Source organism: Catharus ustulatus, chromosome 33 (assembly GCF_009819885.2).
Source record: "Catharus ustulatus isolate bCatUst1 chromosome 33, bCatUst1.pri.v2, whole genome shotgun sequence".
Taxonomy (NCBI): Eukaryota; Metazoa; Chordata; class Aves; order Passeriformes; family Turdidae; genus Catharus; species Catharus ustulatus.
In genome coordinates this window covers 769,508-783,519 of record NC_046253.1, presented here as the reverse complement: position 1 = coordinate 783,519, position 14,012 = coordinate 769,508, and the positions used below count along the sequence as shown (strand labels likewise).

The window sequence follows — 14,012 nt, the reverse complement described above, 5'->3', positions numbered from 1 at the left end:
AACAATTCCAGGCTGGAATTTCCCCACCTGCTGCTCCCTCCTGAGCACAGCCAGGATGATTCTGTCGAAGTCCAGCGCGCTCCAGCGCAGGATGAAGAGCCCTCCCTCCTCCTCCTCCTGCTGCTCCCTCCTCAGCTTGGAAAACACAAATTCCTCCCTGGAAAAGGGGCAGGGAATGATTTGGGATGAGCCACAGAGGAAAATAAATTATTTAGGATGAGTCCTGAGGACAGGGAAAGGACTGGGATGAGCCCTGAGGAAAATAAATTTAATTAGGGTGAGCCCTAGAAATAGGGAATGGGTTGGGATGGGTCATAAAAAAAGGGGAATGGGTTGGGATGAACCCCAGAATAAAATAAATTAATTAGTAGGAAGAAAGGGAATGGATTGGGATGAACCTTTGGGGCAGGGAATGGATTGGGATGAGCTCCAGAGGAAAATAAATTAATTAGGATGAGCCCTAGAAATAGGGAATGGGTTGGGATGGATCACAAAAAAAGGGGAATGGGTTGGGATGAGATCCTGAGGGAAATAAATTAATTAGGATGAGACTTAGAGGGCAGGGAATGGATTGGAATGAGACCCTAAGGAAAATAAATTTAATTAGGATGAGGAAAGGGAATGGATTGGGATGAACCTTTGGGGCAGGGAATTATTTGGGATGAGCCCTGAGGAAAATAAATTAATTAGGATGAGTTCTAGAAATAGGGAATGGGTTGGGATGGGTCACAAAAAAAGGGGAATGGATTGGGATGAGACCCAGAGAAAAATAAATTAATTAGGATGAGCCCTGGAGGGCAGGGAATGGGTTGGGATGGGTCCCAAAAAAAGGGGAATGGATTGGGATGAGCCTCAGAAGAAAATAATTTAATTAGGATGAGGAAAGGGAATGGATTGGGATGAGAGCCTAAAGAAAATAAATTTAATTAGGGTGAGTTCTAGAAATAGGGAATGGGTTGGGATGGGTCCCAAAAAAAGGGAAATGGGTTGGGATGAGACCTTAAGGAAAATAAATTATTTAGGATGAGACTTAGAGGGAAGGGAATGGATTGGGATGAGTCCCAGAGGAAAATAAATTTAATTAGGATGAGCCCTAGAAATAGGGAATGGGTTGGGATGAGCCCCAGAGGAAAATAAATTAATTAAAATGAGGAAAGGGAATGGATTGGGATGAATCTTTGGGGCAGGGAATTATTTGGGATGAGACCCTAAGGAAAATAAATTAATTAGGATGAGCCTTAGAGGGCAGGGAATGGATTGGGATGAGCCCTGAGGAAAATAAATTTAATTAGGATGAGCCCTGGAAATAGGGAATGGGTTGGGATGGGTCCCAAAAAAAGGGGAATGGATTGGGATGAGCCCTGAGGAAAATAAATTAATTAGGATGAGGAAAGGGAATGGATTGGGATGAACTTTTGGGGCAGGGAATGATTTGGGATGAGCTCCAGAGGAAAATAAATTATTTGGGATGAGTCCTGAGGGCAGGGAATGGATTGGGATGAGCCCTGAGGAAAATAAATTTAATTAGGGTGAGTCCTAGAAATAGGGAATGGACTGGGATGGGTCCCAAAAAAAGGGGAATGGATTGGGATGAGCCCTGAGAAAAATAAATTTAATTAGGATGAGGAAAGGGGATGGATTGGGATGAATCTTTGGGGTAGGGAATTATTTGGGATGAGCTCCAGAGGAAAATAAATTAATTAGGATGAGCCCTAGAGGGTAGGGAATGGATTGGGATAAGCCCTAGAGGAAAATAAATTTAATTAGGGTGAGCCCTAGAAATAGGGAATGGGTTGGGATGGGTCACAAAAAAAGGGAAATGGATTGGGATGAGACCCTAAGGAAAATAAATTATTTAGGATGAGGAAAGGGAATGGATTGGGATGAGAGAACAGTTTGGGATGAACCTCTGATGAAAAAAAATTAATTAGGAAGAACTCAAAGAAAAAGAAATTTAATTAGGATGAGGAAAGGGAATGGATTGGGATGATCCTTTGGGGCAGGGAATGGGTTGGGATGAGCCCTAAGGAAAATAAATTAATTAGGATGAGCCCTAGAAATAGGGAATGGGTTGGGATGGGTCCCAAAAAAAGGGGAATGGATTGGGATGAGACCTGAGGAAAATAAATTAATTAGGATTAGACTTAGAGGGTAGGGAATGGATTGGAACTAGACCCTGAGGAAAATAAATTTAATTGGGATGAGGAAAGGGGATGGATTGGGATGAACCTTTGGGGCAGGGAATGGGCTGAGATGAGCTCCAGAGGAAAATAAATTAATTAGGATGAGGAAAGGGAATGGATTGGGATGAGTCTTTGGGGCAGGAAATGATTTGGGATGAGCCTTTGGGGCAGGGAATTATTTAGGATGAGCTCTGGGGACAGGGAATGGATTGGGATGAGCTCCAGGGGAAAATAAATTTATTAGGATGAGTCCTGAGAGCAGGGAATGGTTTGGGAGGAGACCCTGAGGAAAATAAATTAATTAGGATGAAGAAAGGAATGGATTGGGATGAGCCCTAGAGGAAAATAAATTTAATTAGGATGAGGAAATGATTTGGGATGGACCCCAAGACCAGGAAATGATTTGGGATGAGGAAATTATTTGGGATTAATTCCAAGGACAGGAAATTATTTGGGATTGACCCCAGGATCAGGAAATTATTTGGGATCAGGAAATAATTTGGGATTGACCCCAGGACAGGAAATTATTTGGGATTGACCCCAAAAGCAGGAAATGATTTGGGATTGACACCAAGACCAGGAAATTATTTGGGATTAATTCCAAGGACAGGAAATTATTTGGGATGATCCCAAAACGAGGAAATGATTTGGGATTGACCCTAAAAGCAGGAAATTATTTGGGATTAATTCCAAAACCAGGAAATGATTTGGGATCAGGAAATAATTTGGGATTGACCCCAGGATCAAGAAATGATTTGGGATTGACCCAAGGATGAGGAAATGATTTGGGATTGACCCCAGGATCAGGAAATTATTTGGGATTCCCAAGAGCAGGAAATAATTTGGGATTGACCCCAAGAGCAGGAAATAATTTGGGATTCCCAGGATCAGGAAATTATTTGGGACTGACCCTAAAACCAGGAAATTATTTGGGATTGACCCCAAACCCCCAGGAAATGATTTGGGATTGACCCCAAAAGCAGAAAATTATTTGGGATTGACCCCAAAACCCCAGGAAATGATTTGGGATTGACCCCAAAACCCCAGGAAATGATTTGGGATTGACCCCAGGACCCCAGGAAATGATTTGGGATTGACCCCAAAACCAGGAAATAATTTGGGATTGATTGCAGCCCCCACTCACTGCATGGGGCCGTGGATCCCGTGCTGGAGGCTGAGCAGGAGCCTGGGAGGAGCCACATCATGGCAAAGGAAATGGCTGGAATCAACAGTGAGCCGAAAATATCCATCCAGGAGGGACACCAGGGACAGGGCAGAGCCTGGGCTGGGCAGTAAAATATCCTGGGAGAAAAAAAAATGGGAAAAATCCATAAAGGAATGGTGAAAAAACACGAAAAAATGGGAAAAAAATACAAAAAAATGGGAAAAATGGCATAGAAAAATGGTAAAAATTCTAAATATCCATCCAGGAGGGACACCAGGGACAGGGCAGAGCCAGGGCTGGGCAGCAAAATATCCTGAAAGAAAAAAAAATGGTAAAAAAACACAAAAAAATGGTGAAAAAACACAAAAAAATGGGAAAAAAACACCAAAAAAATGGGGAAAATGCACCAAAAAATGGTAAAAAAATCTAAATATCCATCCAGGAGGGACACCAGGGACAGGGCAGAGCCAGGGCTGGGCAGTAAAATATCCTGAAAGAAAAAAAAATGGGAAAAAAACCCAAAAAAATGGTGAAAAAACGCGAAAAAATGGGGAAAAAACACCAAAAAATGGGAAAAATGGCATAGAAAAATGGTAAAAATTCTAAATATTGATCCAGGAGGGACACCAGGGACAGGGCAGAGCCAGGGCTGGGCAGTAAAATATCCTGGGGGAAAAAAAATGGGAAAAATCCATAAAGGAATGGTGAAAAAATGCAAAAAAATGGGAAAAAAACACCAAAAAATGGGAAAAAAACACAAAAAAATGGGAAAAATCATATGGAAAATGGGAAAAATTCTAAATATTGATCCAGGAGGGACACCAGGGACAGGGCAGAGCCTGGGCTGGGCAGTAAAATATCCTGAAAGAAAAAAAAATGGGAAAAAAATACAAAAAAATGGTGAAAAAACACCAAAAAATGGGAAAAAAACACCAAAAAATGGGGAAAATGGCATAGAAAAATGGTAAAAAAATCTAAATATTGATCCAGGAGGGACACCAGGGACAGGGCAGAGCCAGGGCTGGGCAGTAAAATATCCTGGGGGAAAAAAAAATGGGAAAAAAACACAAAAAAATGGTGAAAAAACACAAAAAAATGGGAAAAAAACACAAAAAAATGGGAAAAATGGCATAGAAAAATGGTAAAAAAATCTAAATATTCATCCAGGAGGGACACCAGGGACAGGGCAGAGCCTGGGCTGGGCAATAAAATATCCTGGGGGAAAAAAAATGGGAAAAATCCATAAAGAAATGGTGAAAAAACAAAAAAAAATGGGAAAAAACACAAAAAAATGGGAAAAAAACACAGAGAAATGATAAAAAATTCTAAATATTCATCCAGGAGGGACACCAGGGACAGGGCAGAGCCAGGGCTGGGCAGTAAAATATCCTGAAAGAAAAAAAATGGGAAAAAAACACAAAAAAATGGTGAAAAAATACAAAAAAATGGGGAAAAAACACAAAAAAATGGTAAAAAAACACAAAAAAATGGGAAAAATGCACCAAAAAATGGTAAAAAAATCTAAATATTCATCCAGGAGGGACACCAGGGACAGGGCAGAGCCTGGGCTGGGCAATAAAATATCCTGGGGGAAAAAAAAATGGGAAAAATCTGTAAAGAAATGGTGAAAAAACACCAAAAAAATGGGGAAAAAATACAGAAAAATGGGGAAAATGCACCAAAAAATGGTTAAAAAATCTAAATATTCATCCAGGAGGGACACCAGGGACAGGGCAGAGCCTGGGCTGGGCAGTAAAATATCCTGGGGGAAAAAAAATGGGGAAAATCCATAAAGAAATGGTGAAAAAATACAAAAAAATGGGAAAAAAACACCAAAAAATGGGAAAAATCTCATGGAGAAATGGGAAAAATTTTAAATATTCATCCAGGAGGGACACCAGGGACAGGGCAGAGCCTGGGCTGGGCAGTAAAATATCCTGGGAGAAAAAAAAATGGGAAAAATCCATAAAGAAATGGTGAAAAAACACGAAAAAATGGTAAAAAAACACAAAAAAAATGGGAAAAAAATACAGAAAAATGGGGAAAATGCACCAAAAAATTGTAAAAAAATCTAAATATTGATCCAGGAGGGACACCAGGGACAGGGCAGAGCCAGGGCTGGGCAGCAAAATATCCTGGGGGAAAAAAAAATGGGAAAAATCCGTAAAAGAATGGTGAAAAAATACAAAAAAATGGTAAAAAAACACCAAAAAATTGGGAAAAATCCACCAAAAAATGGTAAAAAAATCTAAATATCCATCCAGGAGGGACACCAGGGACAGGGCAGAGCCTGGGCTGGGCAGTAAAATATCCTGAAAGAAAAAAAAATGGGAAAAAAACCCAAAAAAATGGTGAAAAAACACGAAAAAATGGGAAAAAAACACGAAAAAATGGGAAAAAAACACAAAAAAATGGGAAAAAAACACCAAAAATATCAGGAAAAAAATCCCAAAATACCAGGAAAAAACCTCAATAAATTGAGAAAAAAGACCAAAAAAATTTAGGAAAAAAACCCAGAAAACCACAGAAAAAAAGACATAAAAAAAGGAAAAAAATCCAAATAAAGTCAGCAAAAATCCCAAAAAATACCAGAAAAAGTAAAAAAAAATTCAGAAAAAAACCCAGAAAACCAGAAAAAAAAAAATCCCTAAAAAACCAGAAAAAAACCCAAAAAATCCAGAAAAAAATCCCAAAAAATTTTGAAAAAATTCAGAAAAACCCCAGGAAAAAAGCCCAAAAACACAGAAAAAAGACGCAAAAAAAAATGGAAAAAAATCCCAAAAAACTCAGAAAAAATTTTAAAAATCAGGAAAAATTTTTTTAAAAATTCAGAAAAATAAAAGCAGAAAAAGAGAAAAAAAATCCCTAAAAACCCAGAAAAAAACCCCAAAAAATCCAGAAAAAATCCCCAAAAATTTAGAAAAAATTCAGAAAAACACAGAAAAAAAGACGCAAAAAAACCCAGAAAAAATCCCAAAAAATAAAAAAATTTCAGAAAAAAATCCTAAATAAACAGAAAAAAATCCAAAAAAATACAGAAAATAAATCCCAATAAATTCAGAAAAAAAACCCCAAGAAATTTAGAAAAAATTCAGAAAAACACAGAAAAAAGACGCAAAAAAACCCAGAAAAAAATCAAAAAAATTCAGAAAAAATCCAAAAAAATTCAGAAAAAAAATCCAAAAAATTCCTAAATAAACAGAAAAAAATCCCAAATAAACCCCAGAAAAAAACCCAAATAAACACAGAAAAAATATTAAAAAAAAAACCAAAAAAACCCCAAAAAATCCAAACAAACCCAGAAAAAAACCCCCCAAAAAATCCCAAAAAATCCCAAAAATACCAGGAAAAAACCCCAAAAATACCAGAAAAAAATCCTAAATAAATTCAGAAAAACAACCCCAAAAATTCAGAATAAATCCCAAAAAAACCCAGAAAAAAACCCAGAAAAACACAGAAAAAAAGACGCAAAAAAACCCCGAAAAAATCCCCAAAATTCAGAAAAAATCCAAAAAAATTCAGAAAAAAATCCCAAAAATTCAGAAAAAATCCTAAATAAACAGAAAAAAATCCCCCAAAAATACAGAAAAGAAATCCCAATAAATCCAGAAAATATCCTAAAAAACTTAGAAAAAATTCAGAAAAACACAGAAAAAAGATGCAAAAAATCCCAGAAAAAAATCAAAAAAATTCAGAAAAAATCCCAAAAAATTCAGAAAAAAATCCTAATTAAACAGAAAAAAATCCCAAATAAACCCCAGAAAAAAACCCAAATAAATCAAGAAAAAAACCCAAATAAATACAGAAAAAATATTTAAAAATAACTCAAAAAAACCCCAAAAAATCCAAATAAACCCAGAAAAAAAACCCCAAAAAAATCCCAAAAAATCCCAAAAATACCAGGAAAAAACCCCAAAAATACCAGAAAAAAATCCTAAATAAATTCAGAAAAACAACCCAAAAATTCAGAATAAATCCCAAAAAACCCAGAAAAAAACCTGGAAAAACACAGAAAAAAGACGCAAAAAAACCCCAAAAAATCCCAAAAAATTCAGAAAAAATCCAAAAAAATTGAGAAAAAAACCCAGAAAAAGAGAAAAAAAATCCCAAAAATCCCAGAAAAAACCTCAATAAATTCAGAAAAAAAACCCCAAAAAATTTAGAAAAAATTCAGAAAAACACAGAAAAAAGACGCAAAAAAACCCAGAAAAAAATAAAAAAAATTCAGAAAAAATCCCAAAAAATTCAGAAAAAAATCCTAACTAAACAGAAAAAATCCCAAATAAACCCAGAAAAAAACCTCAAATAAATCCAGAAAAAAACCTCAAAAATTTAGAAAAAATCCCAGAAAAACACAGAAAAAAGACGCAAAATATCCCAGACAAAAATCAAAAAAATTCAGAAAAAATAAAAAAAAATTCAGAAAAAAATCCAAAAAATTCCTAAATAAACAGAAAAAAACCCAGAAAAAAACCCAGAAAAAAACCCAATAAATTCAGAAAAAAAACCCAAAAAAATTTAGAAAAAATTCAGAAAAACACAGAAAAAAGACGCAAAAAACCCAGAAAAAATAAAAAAAATAGAGAAAAAATTTTTTTAAAAATTCAGAAAAAAATCCTAAATAAACAGAAAAAAAATCCCAAAAAAATCCCAAAAAATCCCAAAAAAATTTTAAAAAAATCCCAAAAATCCAGAAAAAAATCCCCAACAGATTTAGAAAAAATTCAGAAAAATACAGAAAAAAAGACGCAAAAAATCCCAGAAAAAATAAAAAAAAAATCAGAAAAAAATCCCAAAAAATTCAGAAAAAAATCCTAAATAAACAGAAAAAAATCCCAAGTAACCCCAGATAAAAAACCCAAATAAACCCAGAAAAAACCCAAAAATTTAGAAAAAATCCCAGAAAAATACAGAAAAAAAGACGCAAAAAAAAAGCAGAAAAAAATCAAAAAAATTCAGAAAAAATCCAAAAAAATTCAGAAAAAAATCCTAAATAAACAGAAAAAAATCCTAAATAAACCCCAGAAAAAAACCCAATAAATTCAGAAAAAAACCCAAAAAATTTTGAAAAAATCCCAGAAAAATACAGAAAAAAGACGCAAAAAACCCAGAAAAAAATTAAAAAAAATTCAAAAAAAATCTGAAATTTTTTTAAAAAAAATCCTAAATAAACAGAAAAAAAAATCCCCAAATAAAACAGAAAAAAATCCCAAATAAACCCAGAAAAAAACCCAAATAAATACAGAAAAAAATAAAAAAAAATCCCCAAAAATACCCAAAAAAACCCCAAAAAATCCAAATAAACCCAGAAAAAAACCCCAAAAAAATCCCAAAAAAATCCCAAAAAAATCCCCAAAAATCCCAAAAATCCCAAAAACCCCAAAATCCCAAAAAAACCCCAAACCCACCATTGTCTGGTTGTCCTGCCTGTGGATGCTGACCCTGCAGCCCTGGAGCAGCACGTGAGAGATTTCCTGGAAATGACAGAAACCCAAGGGAAAAACCCCAAAAATACCAGAAAAAAATCCCAAAAATACCAGAAAAAAATCCTAAATAAATTCAGAAAAACAACCCAAAAAATTCAGAATAAATCCCCAAAAAACCCAGAAAAAAAACCGGAAAAACACAGAAAAAAGACGCAAAAAAAAGCAGAAAAAATCCCAAAAAACTCAGAAAAAATCCAAAAAAATTCAGAAAAAAACCCCAGAAAAACAGAAAAAAATCCCAAATAAACCCAGAAAAAAAACCCAAAAATCCAGAAAAAAATCCCCAACAGATTTAGAAAAAATTCAGAAAAACCCAGAAAAAAAGACGCAAAAAAACCCAGAAAAAAATCAAAAAAATTCAGAAAAAATCCCAAAAAATTCAGAAAAAAATCCAAAAAATTCCTAAATAAACAGAAAAAAATCCTAAATAAACAGAAAAAAATCCTAAATAAACCCAGAAAAAAACACCCAAAAATTTAGAAAAAAATTCAGAAAAACACAGAAAAAAAGACGCAAAAAACCCAGAAAAAAATCAAAAAAATTCAGAAAAAATCCAAAAAAAAATCAGAAAAAAATCAGAAAAATCCTAAATAAACAGAAAAAAAATCCCAAATAAACCCAGAAAATAACCTCAAATAAATCCAGAAAAAAACACACAAAATTTAGAAAAAATCCCAGAAAATCCCAGAAAAAAAGACGCAAAAAACCCAGAAAAAATAAAAAAAATAGAGAAAAAATTTTTTTAAAAATTCAGAAAAAAATCCTAAATAAACAGAAAAAAAATCCCAAAAAATACAGAAAAGAAATCCCAATAAATCCAGAAAATATCCTAAAAAAATTAGAAAAAATTCAGAAAAACACAGAAAAAAGACGCAAAAAAACCCCGAAAAAATCCCAAAAAATTCAGAAAAAATCCTACAAAAATTGAGAAAAAAAAAACAGAAAAAGAGAAAAAAATCCCAAAAATCCCAGAAAAAACCTCAATAAATTCAGAAAAAAAACCCCAAAAATTTAGAAAAAAATTCAGAAAAACACAGAAAAAAGACACAAAAAACCAGAAAAAAAATCCAAAAAAACTCAGGAAAAATCCAAAAAAATTCAGAAAAAATCCCAAAAAATTCAGAAAAAAATCCTAAATAAACAGAAAAAAATCCCAAATAACCCCAGAAAAAAAACCACAAATAAACCCAGAAAAAACCCAAATAAACACAGCAAAAAATCCAAAAAAAACCTCAAAAAAACCCCAAAAAATCATCCCAAAAATACCAGGAAAAAACCCCAAAAATACCAGAAAAAAATCCTAAATAAATTCAGAAAAACAACCCAAAAAATTCAGAATAAATCCCAAAAAAAACCCAGAAAAAAACCCAGAAAAACACAGAAAAAAGACGCAAAAAAAACCAGAAAAAAATCAAAAAAATTCAGAAAAAATCCCAAAAAAATTCAGAAAAAAATCCCAGAAAAAGAGAAAAAAATCCCAAAAATCCCAGAAAAAAACCCAATAAATTCAGAAAAAAACCAAAAAATTTAGAAAAAAAAACCCCAGAAAAATACAGGGAAAAAGACGCAAAAATCCAGAAAAAAATAAAAAAAATTCCGAAAAAAATATTAAAAAAATCCTAAATAAACAGAAAAAAAAATCCCCCAAAACCAGAAAAAAATCCCAAATAAACCCAGAAAATAACCTCAAATAAATCCAGAAAAAAAACCCCAAAATTTAGAAAAAATCCCAGAAAAGCAGAGAAAAATGATGCAAAAAACAAGAAAAAAACCCAAAAAAACTCAGAAAAAATCCAAAAAAATTACAAAAAAAATACTAAATAAACAGAAAAAAAATCCTAAATAAACAGAAAAAAAACCCAAATAAAACAGAAAAAAATCCCAAATAAACTCAGAAAAAAACCCAAATAAACACAGCAAAAAATCCAAAAAAACCCTCAAAAAACCCCAAAAAAATCCAAATAAACCCAGAAAAAAACCCCAAAAAATCCCAAAAAAATCCCAAAAATACCAGGAAAAAACCCCAAAAATACCAGAAAAAAATCCTAAATAAATTCAGAAAAACAACCCAAAAAATTCAGAAAAAATCCCAAAACAACCTAGAAAAAAACCCGGAAAAACACAGAAAAAAGACGCAAAAAAACCCCGAAAAAAATCCAAAAAATTCAGAAAAAATCCAAAAAAATTTAGAAAAAAATCCTAAATAAACAGAAAAAAAATTCAAAAAAACCCTGAAAAAACCCCAATAAACCCAGAAAAAAACCCAAATAAATACAGAAAAAAATCCAAAAAAAACCCCAAAAATACCCAAAAAAAACCCCAAAAAATCCAAATAAACCCAGAAAAAAACCCCAAAAAAATCCCAAAAAATCCCAAAAAAATCCCAAAAAAATCCCAAAATCCCAAAAACCCCAAAAAAACCCCAAACCCACCATTGTCTGGTTGTCCTGCCTGTGGATGCTGACCCTGCAGCCCTGGAGCAGCACGTGAGAGATTTCCTGGAAATGACAGAAACTCCTCCAGGGCTGAGTTTGGGAATTTCTTCTGGAATTTTCTGCCTGGGAAAGGCTCTGAAAGCAAAAAAAAAAAAAAATTCAGATTTTTTTTTGGGAAAGGTTGGGGTGAAAAAAGGGAAAAAAAAGTAGATTTGGGGTGAAAAAAAGGGAAAAAATCGGATTTTTTGGGGAAAAAAGGAAAAAAAAATCAGATTTTTTGGGGGGAAAAAAGGAAAAAATTCAGATTTTTTTTAAGAGATTAGGGTGAAAAAAAGGGAAAAAAATCGGATTTTTGGGGGGAAAAAAGGAAAAAAATCAGATTTTTTTTTAAGAGGTTGGGGTGAAAAAAAAGAAAAAAATTCAGATTTTTTTGGTAAAAGTTGGAGTGAAAAAAAGGAAAAAAAAATCAGATTTTTTTTTTTATAGGGAAGGGTTGGGTAAAAAAAAAAAGAAATTCAGATTTGGGGTGAAAAAAAAGGAGAAATTTCAGATTTTTTTGGTTTTTTTATATAAATCAAGAAAAAATAAAAGATTTTGGGGAGGGAATTTCTCATCCAAAATCCACAGAAATCAAGGAAAAAATGGGATTTGGGGTGGGAATTTCTCATCCCAAACCAAGATAAAATTCAGATTTTGGGTTGAAATTTTTCTCCCAAAATCAGAATTTTGTTGGAATTTCTCATCCCAAATCAATGAAAAAATGGGATTTGAAATGGGAATTTTTCATCCCAAACCAAAATAAAATTCAGATTTTGGGGAGGGAATTTCTCATCCTAAATCCACAGAAATTCAGGTAAAAAATGGGATTTGAAATGGGAATTTTTCATCCAAAATCAAGGAAAAAAATGGGATTTAGGGCAGGAATAAACCATCCCAAACTGACATAAATCAAGGGAAAAAAACAGATTTTGGGGAGGGAATTTCTCATCTCAAACCAAGAGAATTCAATGAAAAAATGGGATTTGAAATGGGAATTTCTCATCCCAAACCAAGATAAAATCCAGAATTTTGGGGAGAGAATTTCTCATCTCAAACCCAAACCCAAACCAAAATAAAATTCAGAATTTGGGTTGAAATTTTTCTCCTAAAATCAGAATTTTGTTGGAATTTCTCATCCCAAACCAAGGAAAAAAATGGGATTTGAGATGGGAATTTCTCATCCCAAACCAAAATAAAATTCAGATTTTGGGGAGGGAATTTCTCATCCAAAACCAAGGAAAAAAATGGGATTTGGGTGGGAATTTCTCATCCCAAACCAAGATAAAATTCAGAATTTGGGGAGGGAATTTCTCATCCCAAATCCACAGAAATCAATGAAAAAATGGGATTTGAAATGGGAATTTCTCATCCAAAATCAAGGAAAAATTTGGAATTTGGGGAGGGAATTTCTCATCCCAAACCCACAGAAATCAATGAAAAAATGGGATTTGAAATGGGAATTTTTCATCCCAAATCAAGATAAAATTCAGATTTTGGGGAGGGAATTTCTCATCCAAAATTAAAATAAAATTCAGAATTTGGGGTGGCAATTTCTCATCCAAAATCAAGATAAAATTCAGAATTTGGGGAGGGAATTTCTCATCCCAAATCCACAGAAATCAATGAAAAAATGGGATTTGAAATGGGAATTTCTCATCCCAAACCAAAATAAAATTCAGATTTTTGGGAGGGAATTTCTCACCCCAAATCCACAGAAATCAATGAAAAAATGGGATTTGAAATGGGAATTTCTCATCCAAAAACAAGGAAAAATTTAGGATTTGGGGCATCTCAAACTGACATAAATGAAGGAAAAATAAAAGATTTTGGGGTGGGAATTTCTCATCTCAAACCAAGAGAATTCAATGAAAAAATGGAATTTGGGGAGGGAATTTCTCATCCAAAATCAAGATAAAATTCAGAATTTGAGGAGGGAATTTCTCATCCCAAATTCACAGAAATCCAGGTAAAAAATGGGATTTTGGGTGACAATTTCTCATCCCAAACCAAGAAAAAACCAAATTCAAGGAGGGAATTTCTCATCCGAAACCAAGAGAAATCAAGGAAAAAATGGAATTTAGGGTGGGAATTTCTCTCTCAAACCCACAGAAATCAGGGAAAAAATTGGAATTTGGGTTGGGAAAAATTTCAAAATATCAAAATTTATTTTTTTTTCCCCCAGACCCACCTGTGCCCTCCAGCTGATCCCCTCATTCCCCGTCACCAGCACTTGATGATTGACCGCGAACTCACCCCAAAAAAAGGGAAATGAGAGATTTGGGCTGGGAATTTCTCATCCCAAACCCATCATAAATCAAGGAAAAATAAAATATTTGGGGCAGGAATAAACCATCCCAAACTGACATAAATCAAGGAAAAAAAAAAAGATTTTGGGGTGGGAATTTCTCATCCCAAATCCACAGAAATCAAGGAAAAAATGGGATTTGAAATGGAAATTTTTCATCCAAAATCAAGGAAAAATAAAAGATTTTGGGATGGGAATTTCTCATCCCAAATCCAACCCAAACCAAAATAAAATTCAGATTTTGGGGTGGGAATTTCTCATCCCAAACCAAGAAAAATCCAAATTCGAGGAGGGAATTTCTCATCCGAAACCAAGGAAAAAAATGGGATTTTGGTGGGAATTTCTCTCTCAAACCCAGAAAAAATCCAAAATTTTGTTGGAATTTCTCCCCTAAACCCA

At 33.7% G+C, this 14,012-nt stretch overlaps 1 protein-coding gene across 1 annotated transcript in view; it reads right to left on the bottom strand.

Moving 5' to 3' along the window:
• Positions 1 to 14,012, bottom strand: part of TYK2 (tyrosine kinase 2) — a 68,775-nt gene that overhangs the window by 38,528 nt on the left and 16,235 nt on the right. Inside the window, exons 6-9 of the mRNA XM_033083685.1 lie at positions 13,497 to 13,556; positions 11,267 to 11,404; positions 3,328 to 3,485; positions 28 to 157 (exon numbers count right to left, since the gene is read on the bottom strand). Coding sequence (XP_032939576.1) covers positions 28 to 157; positions 3,328 to 3,485; positions 11,267 to 11,404; positions 13,497 to 13,556 — 486 coding nt within the window. The remainder of the gene's footprint in view (positions 1 to 27; positions 158 to 3,327; positions 3,486 to 11,266; positions 11,405 to 13,496; positions 13,557 to 14,012) is intronic.